Source organism: Amia ocellicauda, chromosome 16, assembly GCF_036373705.1.
Source record: "Amia ocellicauda isolate fAmiCal2 chromosome 16, fAmiCal2.hap1, whole genome shotgun sequence".
In the NCBI taxonomy this organism is placed as follows: Eukaryota; Metazoa; Chordata; class Actinopteri; order Amiiformes; family Amiidae; genus Amia; species Amia ocellicauda.
Window position 1 is genome coordinate 11234203 of NC_089865.1, and position 24617 is coordinate 11258819.

The window sequence follows — 24617 nt, forward strand, 5'->3', positions numbered from 1 at the left end:
TTATTTAAAATATTTTTTGGCTGCCCCATCAAAGCTAAATGTGCATAACCTAATCGTTCACACAATTTAAAATTAAAAAAAATTCCAGCCAAGTATAGTTTTAAAAAGCACAGGCTTTTAAGTCTACTTGGAGTCAATGAAATGTGACCCCTAAACAGAGATGTTTCTCTTAATCCTTTATCCTTACTCTCTCTTGGATGTCAGATGAGGAGAACCATCTAAAATGTTTTGGGATTCCAGAATCTAGAATATAAAATGGGGAAAAAGGCAAAGAACAGAGGCATTGAATGCCTCAAAATACATGCAATAACATTGAATAAATAAATTTGAGGGGGAGTTAAGTGAAATTATTTGTAAGAATTACATATTTAAATTATCTAAAAACTGTACATTTAATTGTGTATATTAAAGTCCTAGAGGTTGCCGATAGGCTATAGATTAAGATAAAGTATTCTGGTTGGCCACTCCTTGTTCTTTCTGTGGAAGGGGTGGGAAAACAAAGGGGGTGGAGGGGGGGGGGGTGGAAATCCCATGGGATAGACAAAACAGAAAGTCAGAAACACAGCTGGGAATTCGGTAACAGGTCACTAATAATAAACACACATTGTTTGTGAAGGGTCTGGAAAGGCTATTATTTCTGAAGCAATGTGCTATGGGAAGAAGTTCTGGAGGGAAAAAAAAAAATTCCAAACTAACATCTCTCTTCCTGAGAATGTATCATTTCCTGTTTGCATTTTCCTTCTAATTTTATTTTTTAACTTTTTTTTTCCCAGAGCTTTTTGCTGTGTCATTTTTTCAATCTCACATTATGTGAACGGCTGGTGTAATGAAATGCACATTTATCATATTGATATCTCTAGGCAGACAACAACTCCAGACATAAATCTTTATGTTTATTTTCTGGACAATAAAAACTATAATATATTACAATATTAAGAAAGAAATCACTGGGGGATACTTCAATCTTTCCTTCCCTTCCCCCCTCACCTATTGCATAACACAAGCAATGGATAACCTAGCAAAGCTTCTTTGAACCAGAATAAAATCTTTGAACATGTTTCTGTACATCTGGAGAGCACTTGTAAAGGGCACAGCAGATGTGGGAGGTTTTATGATGTCTTTTGTTTGATTAGAAAACAAAAAAGGCTACTGGATTCACACTTTCACAAACCAAACCAAACCAAACAAATAAAGCTCAATAACATCACAGGCTGTATTTCCCTTTTAAACAAGTGCTACACAAAATATGTACATAATCTTTGTCTTTTTTTGTTGTTGTTATTACATTTTACCAAACACATGAATACATTTTAAGTCAATTTTGATGTGTGTGTCAGATCAACATAGACATTGTTTTAATCAACAAATAATCAAATGCCAAACTGAATACAATATATACATGTGGTAGCTGAAGAAAAAATAATCAGCAGTACTGTAGATGATTATACATCTTTTAACTAGTGAAACAAACATTTACTTCAAGTAACTGAGCTAAACAGACTGTTTTTCTCAAATCATATAACTACACTCAAAACACTGTGCCTATTCTTTTCAGACAAAGCCACATTGTACACACAGAAGCATTTGCCAAACTGAAATCGGACTGTTTTGTAGTCATCACGTGCAATACAGCTTCTTAAATGTCAGACTCCAACAGCTGACTTCAGAGTTAAAAATGCAATGTGATTAGTATCCTATAATTTTGAACCCCATGCAGTACATTATTCTGCATATAATACCTGAAATGTTTTAGAAAACCATGCAGCATGAGTAACAGCATTTATTAGACAACAGCTGTTATTCATTCATTCATCCGTGGGTTGTTGAAACACTGCAAGTTTTATCAAAAGTTATTTAAAATGACAGCAACATGTGTATGTCAGATGATCAGAGAAATGTCCTACTTCTCATTTTGTTTAAGTGTGGTTTGGATACGCAGAGTGACAGTTCACCGACACAACCCCATCAGCCCACATGCAGCCTTCTCAACAACAATTAAAATAAATCTGGAGTCTTGGAAAACACTAAAATAATGTCCCATTGTTGTTAAATTAGTTTGGACTAGTGGCTTAGTATGAAATCTCTCTATGCATTTCCTGTCTTTTGAAACTAAATATCCTTATAGTGAATCAATTTGGCTGATAATACTCTGTTCAGCTGCTTCAGTCATATTTTTAATCTCAGAGAAAACACTACATCAATAGATAGGACAAACTTAATCTTAAAAGCGCTTCTTTAAATTCCTGTTACTCATTATAGACAAATGGATACAAATAATCTACTCTATGTAGCATTAACTACCTTATCGTGGAAGTGAATATAACCTATTGATAGGAAAGACAGCTTTGCAATACCAAATCCAGTGCCAATGTTTAAAGTTCCACGCACATTTTTATTTTCTCCTGAATTAGGCCATATCCATTCATGAACATTATGCTAACCAGGCTTTGCTCCTTACAAATAAACTATACCTCACAATGTGTTGCTTTAACATGTTTCTTATTTTTGATTTTCATTGTTCAAATGAGCTTTTACTCATATAATTAATGTGTGCAATAATGTCAAGATGTCGGCTAGCGAAGGGTGTGTCCTCGAGGCGGCTGTCACTCTCATGTTGCCAGTAGCTCCTGGAGAATCGACAGACCCCGCCCTTAGATCTCACTCGGGAGGAGAACAGCATTTCTCAAGCAGCTGCAGTGACCTCATAAAGACCTCTAAAGGGCACGCCCTCAGAGTGAATGCAGGCCAGCATCTTCAAAGTGATTGGTTTACTTTTGTCACATATTGATTTAAAAACTCACCAGGATGTGAACAATAAAACTATTTCAAGCATGTTACTTGCACTGTTGAGATGATGTGTGTGGATATTTTTGTCGGTCCTGTCATTTACTCTTTTATACACACCAACGTTTTTCAATACTGTTGTCACGTTTTTATAAACGCTTCAAGAATTACAGTAGTAGGTAATGAGAGGAACTGTAAGATAGAAGGTAATCTACATTGCAGGTGCTGGTTTATCTTAAACCATCATTACATTTTCTCTTTGTCTCCTCTTGGTGCTCTGCATATACTGTTGGAATTGCAGCAGACAGTGAGAGGGCCTGTCACATGCACGTGCTACCATCTGATTTAAACTGTCCAGACCACAAAATGGAGTTTATAAACTGAAGGTCAGGAGGACGACAACCCCCAATCTCGGGCCTGACTTCTGCCCTCCCAAGCGTAACTATATGACAACACATGCCCTTTCCCAGCATGCACTGCTGTGCATGCCTCTTTCACCCCACACACAATCTTTGCAGCAGCTCCTTGGCTCATTCCATCTAGTGGGGGGTTATTGTCCTCATGGCCAGGTCATCATTCCCTTAATCAGTCTAGGCCAAAATAAAATCTATTACCTTCTACTACATATGTCTATTGGGGCTGTACTCCTGAATTCCTGAAATTAGATTACATTTGCGTAAATACATAACCAAACTTATAAACAAGGAAATGTGTAAGAAACAAAAATAGCTGACTGTATAAATCATTGTGCAATTTAAGAACATTCCTCACAAGGTGCCTTTGTTTTACTGGAAACAAAACATTGCAGCTCCTAGAATGCAAACATTGATACAATTTGTTTGCTTTTTCAGGTACCTGTATGTCATATATAAGTATCTTCATTACTTCAACCTGAACTCTTAATTGCACCCTTAATTGCCTTACCACAATTGCAATTGTTTTCAGCTCTAAAACAGATGGAGATCATTTAGTAACTCTTCATTTAAGTGGACGATAACTGGGTTGGAATAAAGCCAGCAGACCCTGTGGTCCACCAGGACTAGGGCTGAAAACCACTGACTTATTTAGGGTGATGAAGAGGGGAATGGGGATGGAATCTATCTGTAGGTGGGGGTTTTAAGGGGAGTTTGACCATAAAGTACTGTAGTTTCATGTAAGGAAAGCTTTGTCAATTCAGAGGACAGGTGGTGTTTGGGTTTTATCTCAGCAGGGTAATTGGCCTCGATCATAAAATAAAGTTTGGTAAAGACCTTCTTAAGAATTCATACTCAGCAAAATGCCCTTGTGCCACCTTGTATATCTAAGCCAGGCAGCTTTCTGCTATCTTATGTTTGTCCAATACAGCACTCAGACAAAACAATGGACAAGGCCTTTATCAGAGTACACAATACATTCCTCACTGTTTCTCTTTTCTTTTTTTTCAGTTTATTTAATACTTGATGGCAGAAATATGAGCATGAGGGATCAAAGTGGAATTTGTTTTTTTATTAAATTGTAAAGTGCTTCAATAAAATATAACAGCATTAAATAATTGGAAATTAGGACACCCTCGAGATAAATAGATATATTTTCCTGTGTGCACAAATATTCCATTTACTATCCCAAATTCATTTTAATTTACAACATGAAGTCAAATGAGTGGTTTCCTTCCTTCAAAATCCCTTTCATGTGGTGGCTTACATGACATGAATTGAAATGCAGGCATAACATTTATAATGCTTTCTTCAGTTCCTACTCTTAGACCTGGCTTAGATATTTCACAAGACCCACTGCTTAATTCAGCACCTAAAAAATGTGAGTAAAAATGTGAAATCCATATGTTTATTTTTCAGATTACATGAAGTAAATTAAATCTTCACAGGACAGCAGTTGACAAGACTTGCATGACTAAATTCAAAGCAAACAAGAAAGTAAAAATAAACAAATAAATAAAACAGTAGAAAAGAGGAACCTGCAATTAGCCACTGAGACGTACATACTTTGCACTATACATAGACAAAGAAACAAGCTGTTTGGATGAGCCTCCCAGATGTTTTCTTTCCTCCTTTCCATTGTACAGAGTACAAGATTGAGAGGGAGTGGGCAACACCTGAAATGAGACCTGTAACACAAGTTTTGAAATGATATGTATACCTGATGTAAGGACAAGAGTTTCAATTGTAATTTGGATAGAGTTCATATTGCAAGTATAATAAAACAGGGTTGATGTGTAATGAGTCAATGTCAATCAATGTGAGCTTTGTACTCATTTAAGCATTTCATTATTTTATTTTTAATAGTATTTCTTGGGGGGTTGTTTTGGTTTAAAACAGAGTTACTGTTGTTGTATTGCAGATTTTGTTCCCTCTATAATAGAGTACATTTTGAAATATGTAAAATATTGGTTCCCCATGCCATGTAAAGATGTAAAATAACAGATTACAAAACTTCTTCAGCTGAATAAAGGTGATGATGTATCTGTGTAAAACATCAGCCTTCTGCGAATCGCCCTCGCCTTCTGTGTTTTATTAGAAACAGCTTGACTGCAGCACAAAGAAAATCTGCCTACCAAAATGAGCTAGGCGTATCTCTTTCTAAGGTTAAAACGACTGCAATAATTAGCATTTACTGGCATTTAAGGTCATTGTACTGGGTTTTACATCACAACAAAGAGTAACCATTATTCACATTTTTCTGGAGGATGTCCCACAATGTGTTTTCCCCTTCTGGGACATAAAGCATATTTTCCATAAACACATAAAAGGGCCAGTATTCCCTAGACAAGACAGCTTTGCAAATATAAGCATGTACTTAATTTCAAAGATATTTTTGTTTCAATTACAAAACTTTGTTCTTGACCTTACTTATTAATCTTCTTTTGCCAGCCAGCCTCCTTCTTACAATTTACAGAATGCCACTTTATTGGAGAACACGAGTTCCAACCACAGTTTATATGCGCTAAAATAGAAAATGCAAATAATGTGATCAAATACAAGCCCATTTAAATTGAAAATATGTCAGAAGATGTATCACATATAAAATGTACACTGTGGTATAATAATGTACTGGAGATTTCCACAGTAGCTTGGATACAATATGGAAAAATAATGCAGCTATTGCCTTCTTTTATAGTGACCTCAAGACAATAAATAATATTCCATGGAGGTTCACAAAAGCAAGCCTTCTGAAATAAAAGCATCAATGGGTTACCTTGGTACTCAGTACAGTAGTACAATACAGTGCCTTTTCTTAGAACACGTGCTGTGGAAATCCTAAATTTCAGTCGTTTACAAACCCCAATTGTAAAGTCGTGGGAGTAGTTAATTATATTGAGGTGTGGCTTTACTCATTTGACTAAGGGAATGATGGGCTGGCAGCAGGAGCTAGACCATTGAACCCCTCCTCCCTTTTTAATGATGGGGATGGGCCTTGAGGCAGTGACTGCCACGATTCGCACACGCTACTCCACTGCTCCGCCCCCTCCACTGGCTCCCGATAGCGGCACGCATTCAGTTCAAGACACTGCCCCTCACCTACCGCTGTCTCGACCACACTGCACCAAGCTACCTTCAGACCCTCGTCTCCCCATACATCCCCTCCAGACCACGCGGTCCTCTGGTGCCAAAAGACTAACTCTGCCTCCTCTCCACTCCCCTTCCTCCAGAGCCGCTCCTTCTTATCCCTGGCCCCTAAGTGGTGGAACGACCTTCCCACTGAAGTCAAAACAGCAGAGTCCTTGACCTCCTTCAGACGTTTACTCAAAACACATCTTTTCAGACAGTTCTTGTAATTTAGCCATTTACTCTCCTGTAAGATAACACCTATACAATGTTTTATCATACTACTTGCCTTGTGTTACTAGTACTCGTATTGTTTATTTTGATTTCCCCTATGCTCCCTTTCCCTTGGCCCTTGATTGTGACCTAACATCTTGTCTGCACTCATCAGCTTTTACAATCCAGGATGTAAGACCCCATATATTGTATACACTTGTGTAAATTGGAATTTGTAAAATGTATTATGCTTTGAATTGCACTTTATTATGTAAATTGGAATTTGTAATATGTTTTATGCCTTAAACTGCACTGTATTTTTGCACTTTGTATTGTGCTTATATTTTGTACGTCACCCTGGATAAGGACGTCTGCTAAGAAATACATAATAATAATAATAATAATAATAATAATAATAATAATAATGCAGAATGAGATCTAATAGTTTGGCTGTCATTTCATCAGAAGAACAGAACTCAAGCTTTACAAAAAAAAAAAATCAGCAGGATACCTGATGTATAAGAGTATTGACTATAGCGTGTCAAGAGGGGCTCACGCTTGTAAGAGCCAGCCGTGTCGTGATAATGTTAACAGTGAGGAAGTATGGTTAGACTAGCCCCTGCTGGGAAGAAGGGGAGGTGATGCACAAGAGGTAAGCCACAGAGCAGGTCGAAGGCAGCTGAGAAGCGGTGCGGTGCTCAATCACGGTGTTGGTGAGGTAGTTTGAATGCAAGCACTGCACTCCCAGCGCTTTCTAAAACTCACAGCCAACATGCCTTAAATACACACTAAGCAAAAAAGCAGCCTTTCATTACAATGCATTCCAATATTTTATTTGCTAGATTGTTTTAGGAAACACTTTGATTCATGGTTATAGTTGTTGTGATGTATCCTAAACCGAATATTAATCTATGAAAGTGTTTGATATGTTACAGGATGGATGGAATGCTTGCTATAGTGTCTTATTCCTGTTGTTAGTGATTACACAAGAGAAACTCCTTTTGATGACTAGAACAGTTCATCAGCTTTTAAAGCAGTCAACCCACACACCACTGAAAAAGTCTCTGGCCCTGTAACCTGCAACTACATTTTCCCCCAGTGCCAGTGTTAAATAAAACATCTATGTAATTGGTTTCCTTCAGGTTTTTTAACCCACCTCTAGCTTAAACAAATTTCCTCACAGAACAAAGCTCCCATTTTTCCCTTTGGTATTGCCAGGTTGAGCTTTATGAATGAAACACACTAGCCTTCTGTACTACCCTACTTTATGGAGAGATTTACTCTTTACTCTATACTGAACCACCACATTTTCAGTATATAATTATAGATACTTTGAGCATTTCACCAATACCAAACAGCCATTGCCACTAGAGCTAGATACCCCATAAGAAAACATCAGTTTACCATGGTACTTACCAAGTCAAATCATGGTATACTATAGCATATTCTAAATACAAGTTTTAATTTACAAATTAACAAGGTAGCAGTATAGTATCAATACTATTATTGTAGTATTATATCAAATGCTCTTTGTTCTGTTCTATGGCGGTATCAAAAAATTAATATGATGGTGAAATTTCTTATGGTATCATTAGTCTTTATGCCAAAACCGGTCTTTTTTATTTTTTTTGGCTCTGAATTGTTCATTTATATAGATTAAGACACTTCCTGTTGTTATTACTCCAAGCAGTCACACAAAAATACAAGTGAGATTAGTTTTCCCAATGAGGTGATATATTAGGAATCTATACCTGCCTGTGCAGAGCAGAATAAAATAAATAAATCTGATGTTATTATCCCAATTCAGTTGTGTACCCTCAGGAATGTTTGAAAAGTAAAAGAGATGATCCCCGATGGATTAACCAAAAGCATGAGTCATACAATCAGAAGGGCGCTGGTTCCTCATTATACACATCTGCCTTCAACTCACTGCCACTGATTCAGAAGCAAAACTTGGGCATCTAACCTCATCAAAGCAACCCATGTCTCACAAGATGGTGACCAACATCCTTTACCTTCATTAGCAAGTAAAGTAAGAGCTGAGCAAAGCTTTTTCATATATACATGTGGCACTTGACAAGAAACTGGATTTGTAAGCACTCCAAAATAGACAAACCCAGGCTGGGTGTTTTCGAAGCATGCCACAATTAATAAAGAAAACAGTAGTATCAACTCAAAAACAGATTTGGTTTTGATTTGCTGTTAAAACCTCCATATAAACCAGTGGAACTTTATCTACTGTGTCTCCAGCTACCATGTAGGAATTAATTTCATTTAACGGGTCACCTCCATACACAATTTGCTCAAGCTTAATGCTAAATTGGTTCAAAGCCATGAAACCTTATTTATTTATTTTGCGCATTTGAATATGTGTTGAATAAGGGTTTTTTCCTTCTCTTTGCAACAGACAGAATCACAGTAGCATCCCTAAACACTTTCATTTTTGAAGATTGTCTCACACCCAATGTTATCCATATGGCAAGTGGTACGGTCTTATTCATTAAAATTAAGAAATGTGTTTTTCATTCGTATTACAATACTTACCTCAAAGTCATATTAGGCTAAGGTTTACAGTTTTTTTGCAAGTCTATGCCAGTTTCACCAACATCAATTAGTCAGAAACACGTGCATTTATTCTGTAAAAATGAACCCATCGAGTTTTGTAATACAGTGACTAAACCACAAAGGGTTTTGGTCCTGTCTGCTACACTTTAAATTAAACGTGTCTGATTTCACTTCTGTATTATGAAATTTCCTTTCCAGAAATGCATAGGAAAACTTTAACTTTTTTATACATACATATTTCTCAATGCAGTACCAAATAATCAGAATCAGAAATCCAGAAACCTGTTCCTTACTGCAGAACAAAATAATAACAAGATTTTACATCATCATTTGCAATGTGAACAATGCGTTTACACAAATGCCTTGGTAAGACCAGTATTTGTAACAGCTGAAACACATATCAAGCCTTCAAATTCTCCATCTCTCCTCTAATTAGTTTCACAATAAGGCAGTAGATGCCAAATCAGCAGGCTGTTGCAGCTGAAAAGACTCACACCAGTCCAGGAATATTACCCTACAGCTTATACCAAATCTCTGGTCAGCTGACATGATTTCTAAGCAACAGACTTCAGAAAGGATTCCATTCGCTTCACTGTCATACTTTATAAAGAGCTTGCCCTTCTGACGAAGATTAAAAATTTGCTTAAATTGTATTATTACGATTCTTTTAAGTGGAAAGGTGCAGTGATAATGATTAAAATGTAGCATATATCTTATTATCTATGATGGCTATAAATATATTCACCTAAATATGCAAGCTCCCCCCCAACCATTAAACAAATAAAGGTCTTATACAAGTTCAAGATCAGTCTGCTTGTGTGTCACAATCCTGTCTCAAGTTTTCAACATCAAATAAATACAACAATCTAAAAACAAGACTCCATTCTTGTTGAGAAAGGTCATGTTAAAGAGTAAATAATATAATTTAAACAACAGAAAATGCAAAACTATATACTACTAAGGTGTTAATAAATGCATAGGCCTATACATCTGCAACCCAATGTAATGAAGATGTTCACTTTTCCATGTTCATTGCGTTCTGAATTTGCACCCAAGACAATTTTAAACAGAAGAAAAAAACATAAATATATGGTTGCTGTAGGTCCTTCACAATTAAAGTCAGTTACACCCTTATTTCCAGACGAGCAGTGAGGTCATTGTATTGTCATTTCCTTATAGCAGATGAGAAGTCTAGAAATCTCTGTACAACTCTGGATACTAAAAAGTAAAACAATACGAAAATCAAATGAAGGTGTAGCAAGAAGATGTACTCAGAGACAATACTTCTCAAGTTCAATGTTCAGTTATGTTCTTGCAACCGATTTTAACTGTACAAAGGTCAAGTAAACACATACTTGAGTTAAATCAGTTTTTTGTGGGCTTAATTCGTATAATGTCCATAGTGTTCTGCACATAAGATGATGCATGATTAAGGAAATAACAGGTTTCAATTCAAACCCATCAAGAAAGACCTATTTGCCTATCCACATCCAAGTACAAAGTCATATTCTTGACCAATATCACATCACTTAGGCATGACCTTTGATTAAACTTATGTATATACTCCACTATTACATTTTCCTTCAAAGTAATGTGTATTACATAAATAAACATAACCAATAGGAATAAATACATAAAACATATGAATTGATGGTATTCATGATAGCACTTAATAGTTACACTCCAGTGGCCCAGTCTAGGCAACATACCTGGTGGGAGGTAGACAAAGTGGCTTGTCCTGAGATTGATGATCATCCATTCTTGCATGTACTGATACCTCTTCGTGCAATCTTTCAAGCTACAAACAGATGGGCAAAATGCAACACTTCATAAAATCTCTGCCCATCCAGTCATCTTTACAATGTTACAGGCTTAGTAAAGCGTAGCTGCTTTGCATATCCATCGAGATCTTAATGTAACAGCCACGTCACTCCCGTCTTTCATATAAAGTCCAACAAGTCTATAAAACAGCATTAGAAACTGAAAGGGATTTCGGCAGCAAATCAGATTTCGTTAAGTCAATAAAGCCATGCATTACTCAGTGCTGAAGACGCAAGACAGCCACTGCCGTCCTGTTGGTCTTAAGTATCTAGGCATAGTGGCGTGTTTTTCGACAGCTGCCCTGCTTTGCGGCGACAGCGGTTGCATCAATATTTTGTCCACCGGGAACAGAAACTGAAATGCATGCAGTTCAACTTCAACTTCAACTTCATGCATCAGTGTGGTGTGAAAACAGTTGCTTTTATGACCATCGCAGGATCGTATGTCCTTCTCAGATGCATTACACATGAAACTCCCACCTTTCTCTCCGACGCTGCTGCTCCTTGAAAACAGTTGCTCCTCTGTTTCCAGCCGCCGCCGGCCGAGTCGGTCTGTTTTCACTAAGCCAGCAGACTACATTTTCAAGTCATGACATGATGATGCGTGGCAAAGCCAAAAAGCATTTTCCGTTTCACAGGGAGCAGTTCATTTTCCGCGCTGGCACAACACGGGGGACATTTCACGCACGTCTGCCGGCACCAAATGCAAACCATCTCAGGAACTGAACGGCATCCCGGCGGCTCCTCCAGAGAAAGTGTTTGTGCAGAAGGTGGAAAAGTCAATGGGACTTCTTTCTTAGTTTCTCTGCAGAGGTGTTTTGCTTCTGGCCGCTAGGGTCGTGGACACCAGGTACTGCGCTTAATGAAGGGTCGCGTTGTTTCCGCGCAGATTGCGGCGGTTCTGCGCAGAGCTGCAGAATTCCAGTGCTCCCATTGGGGGAGCCGCGCAGAACTGCGGAAATCTGCGCAGCGTGAAGGTGAGCAAGTTGCTCAGCCACAGAAACACACGCTATTCAAAATACGCACCTCTTGTAGACATTATTCAGTGTTATAAATAAAATCTATATGAAAATGTTATTATTATTATGTTTTATCCAGTAAATCTCTACTGATGTCACTTTTACAGGGTCATCGTGATTTTAATCAAATTCATTTTCAACTGGTACATTGCTTTAAAGTGTATAATGAATGTTGAATGCTTATTACTTTGATACGTTGATACGTTTTTCTAAAAATAAATAAATACATACATACATACATACATACATACATACATACATACATAAAATAAGTACTAAAAGCTAAAACCGAAATACAAGGAAACATCTCATTGGGATCTTGCATTGACAACATGTATCAGCACAAAACACAGTAACACTGACTGCAGTCACTGGTTTTGTTCTGCTTATGCCCTCAAGTGGCGAAACTAGGTTTAAGCAGCTTGTTAGTATTTATAATTGAATTTATAATACAGATACTATTAGACAAATAAAATGCATCCTTGTCTTGTTTGTGTAAGTATAAACTGCCAAGTTCACATTTTTAGAACAGGACACTGAAATGTGCCTCTGGAAAAATGTCCTGACTTAACTTATTCACAGCTCACTTCAAAGTGTTTTCTAAGATCTGAGGTAGTTTGTGTACAGATCAGCACGCATTGTAATTGTTTCCTTCTTAGTGGATATTTGTACTATGGTGCATTCACTGATTAACAAATACTACACAAGTTAAAAGATATTTTATTGAAATGAAAGATAAAAAGAAAGGCACACATCAGTGCAGGGTAATGTGGCACCATTCCCCCAAACCACACGGCCGCTGGGCTAGATTTCTCTCTTGCCGTGGTGGGAATTTGATATGTGGAGGGGAAATTGTTTGATTTCATTTCAGGCAGTCATGTGAAAAGAGAGAGACATTCACCTTGACAAAATAAAGCGATTGGAGACAAAAGTGTACATTTCAAAAGACGAATGTGTTGAAGAAAGCTGTTCATCCTTCCCAGGAGATAGGGCTCTGGACAACTTCCACAAATCTCCCAGCTTCATTGTGAAAGGGTGGAATAAACAAGATCAACCTAATCCATAAGGAACAGCCTACTTACTGAGAAAGTGTTTATTCTGGCTTGCAGTATACCCTAGAGGTATTACAGGATGGTTACTGAATACCCTTGATGATTATTAATTAGTGTTAAATAAAAAATAAAAAAGCCAAATCAATTTGAAACTCTAAAAATTGTTGCAGGACAAAAACAAGAGCTCAGTTTAAAAACAATGGTAATGTCTGATAGTTATCCAAGGTTACAGGGTGGCATGTAATAGCTAACAAGGGACATTTAACACACGTGAAAGCCTGAAAGCCCAAATATAGCTTCTGCTGGTTTGTCATTCATTAGATTACGGTATTTCCTGCTTATAGTTTAAGCCGGGTCTATGTTTTAAATGTGCAACTAATTTTCCTGTGAATATGATGAATCAGCCTCCCAGTTGACTGCTGTTCCTAAGAAGTATATTTAGCAACATTTATTTTCTTGTTTGATTCCACAAGTTTGCATGACTTGTTATAATGAAAATAAAAGAACAGCTCAAGTTTAACTGACAGTATCTATCATCATAGGGTGTGTCTGTAATGTGGCAGAGCATGTAGCACACAAAGCTCCCTTGTCAAATAGCAGCCGTGGCAAAACTTAACCCATTTACAACCTGACCTTAATGTTAATGAAGTCTATGGGAACACTAAGACAAAAACAAACATAATTTCAAGAAAGGACACAGGCTCTTGTAAACTTATTTTGGTACACGATTAAAGGTATGAATGGTATCAGTGGGACATTAGCATTGTGACATAATAACATCAAGGCTGCTTAAGGGACATTGTAAATTAAAATGAGAATTTGGACAGTGTTAGGGAAAGGGTAAGGTGCAGGGTTGGGGTAAAGTAAATAAAGTAAGACTTCCCCTAAATTCAGGTTTGAGTGTTTACTATTTTCACTACGAGTTGTGGACAGGTCTTTGCTTCATACATTGACATGGGCAAGGACTGTCTTTCTGATTATTAAAAGGCTTTCATTTCAGAAATTACCTCAACAGCAATGGCATATGTTCCAAATCTCATTTACTGTGTTTTACCTCCTTAAACTCAACTTCTCAACCCATTCTAATACAATATCTAATGCCTTGTCAAATGTCACCCTATCCCATGACAATTCTTGAACATGACCTCCACCCCAACCCCAGCCCGCACAAAAAAGGGAACTTTTTTGGTAGAACAAAAACCAAAGGTCATGGTCATGCATAAGAAAATGTACATACTGCAAGTCCAGGTATCACCAACAAATTCCCAAAAAAGGGCACTTAAAGGTAAAGATGTATATGTTTACATGTTTATGGTTACAATTATACAATGTCAACAATGCATTTATATATCCATATGTAAACAAGTGACAAAAAGCATAACCAATGATGCCCTAGTAACAAATCTGCCTTTGAAACAATACTAAACATTAATGCTTAGTGCATATCACTATGGGTACAACCCCAAAAGATACATATTTAAATACACTTGGCAGTGAATGCCTTAGCATATCTTGGGTTCTTCTTTAAAAGAGGCTTGCATTCCAGACTGGAATCTGATCATCTGTCACATTGGTGGACGGCGTCGAATTGAAGGACAAACAGTAAAATGGTTCTTTTCCATGTGAGCAATCTTGGGGGTACATAATAGTCATGGCTAAACCCACAGTCATTACAAATACACCAGTAACAAGAATCAAACAGGAAATAAGGTAATCTCGGTGATACCAACGCTCATCAGACAGCTTAAGATAGCATGCTGCTGGGATGATAAAAACAAGCGGGGTAGCACTCAGAACTCCCTGTGAAGAAATAAATGCAAAATTAATTGGTTTTAGTCTCTAGGCTAGAGGGTTATACATTATTCAGCTGTAGCTTAAAACACATTAGCTGCACCCATTATTTGAACTACAAGGTTTACAGGGCTGTAGAAATGCTTTTGGAAATGAATGTTGGATTTATGATCAATTAATTCATGAATATCGGACATTTTTTAAAACATCTGTTTCTGATCTGAAGGGCAAATAATGACTCTGTCCAGCATTCCACTTAAATGACCTTGATGAAGTCAAATGTAACCGGCTTCTAGTGTCATTGTTAATTAAAAGCAGTTCAAACAACTGTTCAATAACAGAAAAACTTACATTTAATTCTAAAACGATTCCAAGGCAGTCGTAAGCTAGGGATACAGCTGTAGATATTGTGATTATAACCAAAGTCAGGAAAACATGTGCAAGAGTTGTAAGAGTCCCACTGAAAAAAAGGTTGGCTACCACCTGTGAATAAAATGAGTTTATAAATCTGAAAACATTCATTATTACAATAAGAGATTAAATGCAACCACTAATGTGTCTGTAATGGCTTTAATTGTTGAAATATACTTTTCCTCTTCTAAACATTTGCTTCCTGGCCTTATTTTCCCTTTGTTACAGAAAGTGCAGTCGCAAAATCTAGTGTAATTATGTTACTGCTGTAGCCTTCTTAGTATTCGATTGTTGTCAAACCACAATTTCAAGCTCTCCACTAATACTCCTACTATACACTCACCTAAAGGATTATTAGGAACACCTGTTCAATTTCTCATTAATGCAATTATCTAACCAACCAATCACATGGCAGTTGCTTCAATGCATTTAGGGGTGTGGTCCTGGTCAAGACAATCTCCTGAACTCCAAACTGAATGTCTGAATGGGAAAGAAAGGTGATTTAAGCAATTTTGAGCGTGGCATGGTTGTTGGTGCCAGACGGGCCGGTCTGAGTATTTCACAATCTGCTCAGTTACTGGGATTTTCACGCACAACCATTTCTAGGGTTTACAAAGAATGGTGTGAAAAGGGAAAAACATCCAGTATGCGGCAGTCCTGTGGGCGAAAATGCCTTGTTGATGCTAGAGGTCAGAGGAGAATGGGCCGACTGATTCAAGCTGATAGAAGAGCAACTTTGACTGAAATAACCACTCGTTACAACCGAGGTATGCAGCAAAGAATTTGTGAAGCCACAACACGTACAACCTTGAGGCGGATGGGCTACAACAGCAGAAGACCCCACCGGGTACCACTCATCTCCACTACAAATAGGAAAAAGAGGCTACAATTTGCACAAGCTCACCAAAATTGGACAGTTGAAGACTGGAAAAATGTTGCCTGGTCTGATGAGTCTCGATTTCTGTTGAGACATTCAGATGGTAGAGTCAGAATTTGGCGTAAACAGAATGAGAACATGGATCCATCATGCCTTGTTACCACTGTGCAGGCTGGTGGTGGTGGTGTAATGGTGTGGGGGATGTTTTCTTGGCACACTTTAGGCCCCTTATTGCCAATTGGGCATCGTTTAAATGCCACGGCCTACCTGAGCATTGTTTCTGACCATGTCCATCCCTTTATGACCACCATGTACCCATCCTCTGATGGCTACTTCCAGCAGGATAATGCACCATGTCACAAAGGTCGAATCATTTCAAATTGGTTTCTTGAACATGACAATGAGTTCACTGTACTAAACTGGCCCCCACAGTCACCAGATCTCAACCCAATAGAGCATCTTTGGGATGTGGTGGAACGGGAGCTTCGTGCCCTGGATGTGCATCCCACAAATCTCCATCAACTGCAAGATGCTATCCTATCAATATGGGCCAACATTTCTAAAGAATGCTTTCAGCACCTTGTTGAATCAATGCCACGTAGAATTAAGGCAGTTCTGAAGGCGAAAGGGGGTCAAACACAGTATTAGTATGGTGTTCCTAATAATCCTTTAGGTGAGTGTATAGTATATGGATAAACAGTGTTAGATTATTCTGTCTGATATAAAAATTATCCATCCACAATAACATATTATAAGAAAGACATTTAACATGACAAAATATAAAGCATACCTCCCGTGTTACAAAACATTCAATAGGAAAAGTCAGAATAATACTGATCCCATAGCAGAACCTTCCAAATGTTGCCAGATTGTCATTTTTGCAATAGTTTTCAAATATGTCACCTGCAACAAGATAACATAGCTATTACAGCAGCAAGTCTATTATTAGAAATGAGGTTAAAGTTCAACAAATTATATTTACTGTTGCAGTGAAAATGAAAGTATTCACACTACATTTACACGCACCTGAGAAACACCTCCACAGGTTTATGAGTGGTGGCAAGCACATTATACACAATTTCCTCATGATAAAGCAAGGCATGTCTCTCAGGCAGAGCACCTTGAAGAGAATGGCTGATCACTGTCTCAAATTTAAAATATCTCTAAGAGTAGAGTGTGAATCTTACTTGGTCCACACAGTATTTTAGCAGTCGAGATTATTCAACTAAACAATTCACAGAATAACTTTAATTGAAGTGGAGTGGGTGATGTTTTCAACTACAATTGCGTGCATCTAAAATAACATATTTCCACATAATCGATTAAAAGTGCTTGTATACAGAAATGCTCTTCTTCACCTGTTTATATTAGTATGTACCTTGCGTGTTTCCAGTAAAGGTATAATACCCAGATGATGCAAAGGCCGCACTGATAACGAAAGCAAAGAGGACCGACACGTGAGTGACACGGGACCAGTTGCTGATGGTAGGTTCTTCAAGAGAGCCGTAAATCAGAAAGCTGTTGTGATTGCATATAAACGCTGAAACATAAAAACAATGAATGCACATTTAATATAGACTTATAAATATAATATGTACTGCAGCTGTGGATGGGATTTGAAACTCTCTGATCATGAACAGGCAATTACACTCTGCAACCGCCGAAACTCACCAAAAGACATGACCCCAACCGCCTGAATTGCATTAAACTGTGCAAACGTCCATGCGTCTTCTGTAGGAGGTCTTTGGAAATTGTCCAAATGTAATATAAGGAAACAAACAGATAAACACATACATGACATTATAAAAATAAGACGTTCACAAAGACAATTAACAGATGACATCAGAAACCTTGCCAGCGTAAATAAGAAAAGAGACAAATCAGATTGAAATGAGTGAAAACACCTGATTGACATAGGCTGCAGCAGCAAAAAATGTAATGAAATAAATGTATTCTGAACGGCCTGGTATTTCATGGATTCCTCACTTGAGTCACATGGTAATCGGTTTGTTTTTTAACCCCATTTTGGAATTGCCAATCACTGACCTCAGCTCACCTCTATGACTTAATACAAAGCATGTGCCCTCCAATACTCATCTACTATTTCTCACACTGCAAGCCTAAAATACTTTGAGACCATCTAGCACATCAAACGGAGGATTTAATGCAGATGGAACAGCTAACGTCTTGAACCTGCAGGCACCTGCGAAGCCACAGCAGGGACTTGTGTGTGAAGAACTGAGTTCCCCCATCTGACTGCCACTGCTACCTGGGAACACCCGGCCAAAGCCAGCAATGTCCAGCCTATATGAGACACCCTTCAATGAATACCATCCAGCTTACAGTGAAAGATCTCCTTGTATTTTTCTAAACATGAACTCTAGGCTTCTTCTTGCTTGTGTTATCATATGACTGGATTACAGATGTACTTACATTTGTGGTCCAAGTGTTGTTGCTCTTATAATAACGATGACAAGAATTACAAGAGTGAACAGGACAGAGAGCAAGGAGACCTGAAAAAGAAAGATATGTGTTTTTCTTCACATGGTGTCTAATCATAAGCAGTAAAAATGAAGGAATTAATAACACAAATACAGAAATAATGTACCTTCCCCAGCTTGGATATGTTCCGGTAAAGTGACAAAGGAAGTGTGCATAAAATGCTTGTTAGCAGAATAACAAACTGACGGTCTGCAAGTATGTGCTCTGGGCCGACTGTAAACAAAAATGAATAAAAGCATTTTACAAATATGTTATTCTAGTGTATATTTGAACATTCTTAGAAGGCTGTATTTTTTAAACATATATAACAATTACTTTGTGTTAAGATATCAAAAAGAGCACCTACAAAAATACAAACACTAGCAATATGCACAGTTATGAGGAACACCAATTGCTTAAAAAGACTGCACTCCCCACTTAAATTAAACGTCACAATGACAAAACATAATCTAAATTATAATTCTCCAAATTCTAACATTGAGACCATTCAAGCATCCAAACATTGCAGAAATCTTTCTTCAAAGGAATGTGGTTAGAAATTCAGGTCATTGCATGGAAACTATTGGCTTGTCACTACACTCATCACCAGTGGGAATCACGCACACCACACTTAATATACCCATTCATTTCTTCAATAAAGTCCCTCTTTGTAATCCCCTTTAAAGATTACTTCTGTTCATGTACTGAACAGAACATGTAGTACATGTAGTATACTCCCCTACAAAGCACCAGTGGGTGATATCTGAAGTCCATACCAGTCCAAAGCAAATAATAATAATGATAATAATAGTATAATTTAAATAGTATAGTATAATAGTATAATGTCAAATACATTTGATAACTTACCTCCCGGTATTCTTTGAAACACCTTGGTTAGGGTATCCCCAGTGGTGATATTGTAACTGATCATAGCTAAAGACAGAGAAGCAATGTTGAATCAATTATGTACTTAAAACTGAAGTTATCTTCCAGGATAATCAATAGTGAGTAGAACACGCATTATTATACTGCATCGGTATAATTCATTCATGTACTAAAACCACACACCAACCTAAAGAGGAGGCTCTGTATGTGTTAAACAGTGCAGTTGAATATATTTAACCAAACATAAAAGGACAACATTATAACGTCATACTATTATTGATCATGGTTTCATTTTATGTAGTCTCCTTTAAAAACTTGCCAAAGCAGTGTAGTGTTTATGATGCTGAAGTTGAAGTGGCACTATTGAAAAGACACCTGCTTAATATGTCATCAATTAATCATATCAACGTGGTAAAAATTCTGTATACCTAAATTTCTCCCCGCCTCCGACTAATTATCCAAAAATGAAATATTACATCTCCCTTTATTCCCTGGTTACCACTGGAAACTACAATCAGCTGGTCCTACCTAGCTGAATAAATTACATGTGGAATAATCCGTAGATATACTTGATATAAGCAAATTAAGATTAAATTACTTAGGTGGCATATTACATAGTTTCCTTTTGACAATACTCAAATATATACAACTGAATGAGTATTAAGTAAAAAAAGAAAGCAAGGCAATTTATTTTTCTATACAACAATTAATTATAAGAAGATTGTTGAGGTAATTTTAAACAAGACTGAACACAGTAACTAAAAACAATTCATTCTATGACTTTTAAACAAATAACATAATATACCAACTTTTAAAAGTTGCAATTATCCCTCACTTACACACAGAGACCAATAACCTCTCTAAAAATATTTAGACCTTAATTTGCATTCATTACATTTGTCTCCCTATGAGAATCCTAAACAGAAATACACCATAATGCTTTAACACCAAAATTAGCTACAGGCAGAATTACTTAAATGGAAAAAACATCTGTTCTGGGAAACAGATGGTGGATAGCAATTTAACGTCACCAGAATCCTAGAGAGTAAAATCCATCAACCCACATATTTTGCATTAATTTCAGCATTTAAAAAATAAACCAAATCTAATAAATATGTGGAATTCAAGTCCAGAGAGACCATAGCTTCTCAACACAGATAAACTGCAATGAAAAGGTGAAAATAACATATGAAACATAATTAAAAACATCAGGTGAGTGTATATGTTTAATGCTTATTATATATGCTGAAATACACCTAATTTAATGTAGCAGTCAATAACCCTGAACACAGTAAGCTAATTTATATTATTTTCCCAAATCTGAGAACTACTTTCATTTATTTCTGGATCTCCCTTCATAAAAATATTAAACTTCACTGCATAACTGACAGTGTGAGCGTCTGTAACCCTGCACTATGCAACACAAAGATTTGCAAATATTACAGAAATTCAAATGTCCAACAGACAAAGTAAGAAATTAGTTAAATTGTGAAAATTAACTTTGTTATAGAGGACAATTAGCATCCATGTGCAACCTGCAGTTGCAATGCATTGTAAACAATTTTGTATATATATTATTGACAAAAACATACATAAAAACAATATTTTGGCCTACTCTTAAATCACAGCTGTGTCCTATATTTTTATTCATAAGTGGTAGATGTTCGATGGTTTAGATAAGTAATTTGTGACTCACAGGTAGGTAAAGTAGGTAGGTAAGTAGTTTTTGTCTAGGCTGAAATTGTTGAAGTTGAAGTTTTTTAACACAATACACATCTGTAGGTAACAGCACTTTTGTTTTTAGAAACTCACCAATTAAAGGATATAAAAATTGCAGTACTGACAGAATACAATATCCAATAAAGCCAAGTGATTTATTAACTAGTGACTGGTAAGTCCTGGTCCCAGACAAATTTCCACTTTTTATCATCAAGATGATTGAATAATCTGTGGAAAATAGAAGTGTTTCTAGATCACATATCAGTACAGAATTATAGAGATAAAGAATCCAGCAGGCCAGTATATTGAAGTAAATGGAGAAAATACATTTGAAAATAAATAAATAAAGTAACAAACAAACAAACTAATAAATAAATGTGCATATACTGGTTTTACATGAATATACTTGAATGTTTCGATACTTTGTTACATTATATATATATATATATATATATATATATATATATATATATATATATATATATATATATATATTATATAAATAATAATTGTTAATTAGAAGTAGTATTTGTAGTAGTAATATAACCTCCCAGTAATGAATGCAACTAAAATGAGGAGCAGCATTCCCAGGGGAAATCCAGCCTGTTTCATGGAATATGGGAGCCCTGGAGAAACACAAAGACAACGTCACACTTGGATTTCTGTAGATTACTTGGCAATAGAACATCTATAGCTGGTTGATTGTAACAGACAGTCCTTATATAAGAGCAACTGATTCTAAACCATATTATTGGTATTTAGGTTTCCTGGTATACTTTCAAGTTACTGTGTATTCATTCAATTATGGCATTTCACTTTTTCACTAATCTTCTAGGATCTCTTTCTCTGCGAAGGTCATGTGATACATTGAAAGTGGCCCAGTCACTCATTCATAATAAATACATAAATACATATAGTTGTGGTCCTGCATAACTTCCAGGTTGAAGTTACTTTAACTAAAATGATTAGGTTGCATTCCGAAGGAATATAAAGGTTACACATGCCTTTCTCTCCGGGATTTAATTTCTTAATGCATGGCTAAGTAAATCACATGATTTCTGGATAAGAGGTCTTTATTGTTTCCCTTTTTCTCTCCGAATCTCTGCTTTCCATTCATTATTATAACGACTAATAACACAGCATAAATATAACCAACGCATCGCTGATCAAACATACACTTTTCTATTGTCCATATTCGAATACATAAAATGGATTACCTATGATCCCAGATCCAATGATTGAATTGATAAAATTAAAACTGGCAGAAGACAGGCTGCTTTTTCCACCCTTCTGTCTGCGAGACACCAGCGCTTTCCTGTCATCGCTTTCTGCCTTAAGTGTCAAACAGAAACCAGGCAAACTTCAGATGCATTTAAAGTCATTCATTTTCATGAACACAATCCTCCAGTTCAATGTATTAACAAATGAAAGTTGAAAAGGAAAGGTTGGGGAGCCTTACTTCTTGAAAACTCCTCTGTAAGTAGATGTCAGTGTGCGTGTCCTTATCCATCTCAGCTGAAAATAAGAAAGTTTAATAAAACAGATTACAGGAAGATGGTTGAAATCACTGCTGACCTGATCAGGCAGCGGCCGCGACATATAGCAGCCCAGCTGACCTGCTGATCCCGCCCACACCCGCGTCCTCCTGCTGTGACACTGATGAGCACTGAAGTTAGGTAACAATAATTGGTGCGGTATGCAACAGGTAGTTCCTGATGAAAAATATTGAATGACTGATAGTTTGTGCTGCCTGGATGCCTGTATGCATGTAAAAAGTAATACCAAAAAAGACAATGTAGTCTTTTGATGCAAATCTGATGTGTATTATTTAAATTTGTGTTATTGATTCCTTAGCAATGTCTGTTGTAAAATACTCAAGATACAGCACACAAATTCAAATATCAGAATGAGTTAGTCTACATTTATATTTATATATTATTAAATATGTATTATTTGTATAGTAGTATGCAGGGTGGTAGTTTGTAGGTTGTTTTAAGCAGAAGTCTTATTTGCTAGGTTGGGAGTAGTAATATGCATCAGTGACAGTGCGTCATAGTATTGCGGGGTATAATTGCAGGTAGGCTATGTATCACTGCCAGCAGTATACACAGTGGTTCAGGCAGAAGCTCTGCTGAAGCAGACAAACCCTGAAATCCAGCGTGACTTGTGTGCGGCTGCTGAGCTCATGCAGCTCTGTGCGTGGGCAATGGGGCGCTTCTTAGTGACGCAGGAGCTGTCAGTGGAGACCATGCTGCAGTGTTCCTGTAAGGACAAGGAGCAATCCCTGCAGATGGCACAGGTGTTTCCTCAGCATGGCTACCCGGCGACTCAGCGTCTACATCGTCAGCTGCCCCAGTGCCTGACTCCTGGCCACCCCCTTGGTGATTTGTATCACTGCTTATAGGCGCCCACACCACAGATGGCACCCAAGAAACGTGTGAAGAAGTGTGCCCCCCAGCACTTCTGTACTTCTCAGGGTAGCTCGCAGGGCACTTAGCTGCCTCCACAATAGTCCCCTCACCATCCCTGAAGTAGTGCAACAGTCTCTGCTCACTCACTACTCCCTACAAAATAAATCCACAATTGGTGTTCTAGCAGCAGCATGCTTGGGTGCTTAAAATCATCTCCATTGGCTATTCAGCCCTTTCTGGGTGTAGTCTGCACATCAGTGCAAGACCCCTTCCCATGCTCTGCATCTCTGCTCTTGCAAGCCGCAAGGGTGCTGGGGTGGCCAAACCCAGGTCTGCTACAGCTTTGGCTTTGGCCCCTGAACGCGAGCTGTTTTCTGGCCTAGAGCTGTCATCTGCACTTGTCGCTTTGATTTTAGGTCCACAGAACTTGACAATTATGTAGCTACATGTGTGATTGTTGAATTGGGAACTGGGGTTATACAGTTTGTTTTGGTCACACTTTAAAATAATGGTCAGTTTTCATTCATTATTTCTTATATGAATACCACAGGGTTAATATCATGTCATGCTCTTCATCCGAGGTCTGATGTTAATCTCATGTATTACAGGGTTAGGCTTAGGGTAAGGATTAGGGTTCATGTGATCAACAGAAGTCAGATGATGTGTATGAGGTATTCATGTGTTAATCCCATGGTATTTATACATTAATTCATGTGGTATCACTGACCATTACTTTAAAATTCATTCAGATGGGTGGATGATAAAAACAATTAGCAAGAAATTTCAGTAGATTAAGAAGTTTAATGATAAGATATAACAAATTGTTTTATACTGTATATTATTATATTTTCCCATCAGAAAGTTTAATGGCACATGTGTTGATTATACCTATATAATACTAAGAAATAGATTAATTGTATTAATAATAATGTTAGTATATTTAATTCATGTATGATTTATCAATCTATCTATCTATATAAACTGACCAATAAACCCATGCATTAATTAAGTATCAACAGCAAATTTTAATTTATCTTGCAAAGATTTCTT

General features: G+C 37.1%; 2 protein-coding genes across 2 annotated transcripts in view; both read right to left on the reverse strand.

Moving 5' to 3' along the window:
* The window catches only part of cobll1b (cordon-bleu WH2 repeat protein-like 1b), a 41580-nt gene extending 29829 nt beyond the window's left edge, over positions 1-11751 (reverse strand). The window contains exons 1-2 of the mRNA XM_066688556.1: positions 11402-11751; positions 10811-10899 (exon numbers count right to left, since the gene is read on the reverse strand). Coding sequence (XP_066544653.1) covers positions 10811-10860 — 50 coding nt within the window. The 5' untranslated portion in view covers positions 10861-10899; positions 11402-11751. The remainder of the gene's footprint in view (positions 1-10810; positions 10900-11401) is intronic.
* Positions 11752-12671: 920 nt separating this feature from the next.
* On the reverse strand, positions 12672-22753 carry slc38a11 (solute carrier family 38 member 11). The gene is made up of 12 exons (XM_066688175.1): positions 22616-22753; positions 22374-22488; positions 21708-21782; positions 21250-21384; positions 19420-19485; positions 18680-18786; positions 18505-18584; positions 17743-17813; positions 17450-17611; positions 16862-16974; positions 15135-15266; positions 12672-14792 (listed from the first exon to the last, which is right to left on the reverse strand). The coding sequence occupies exons 1-12, from the start codon at positions 22664-22666 to the stop codon at positions 14517-14519; spliced, it is 1383 nt and encodes a 460-aa protein (XP_066544272.1). The 5' UTR covers positions 22667-22753; the 3' UTR covers positions 12672-14516.
* Between the last annotated feature and the right edge of the window lie 1864 nt (positions 22754-24617).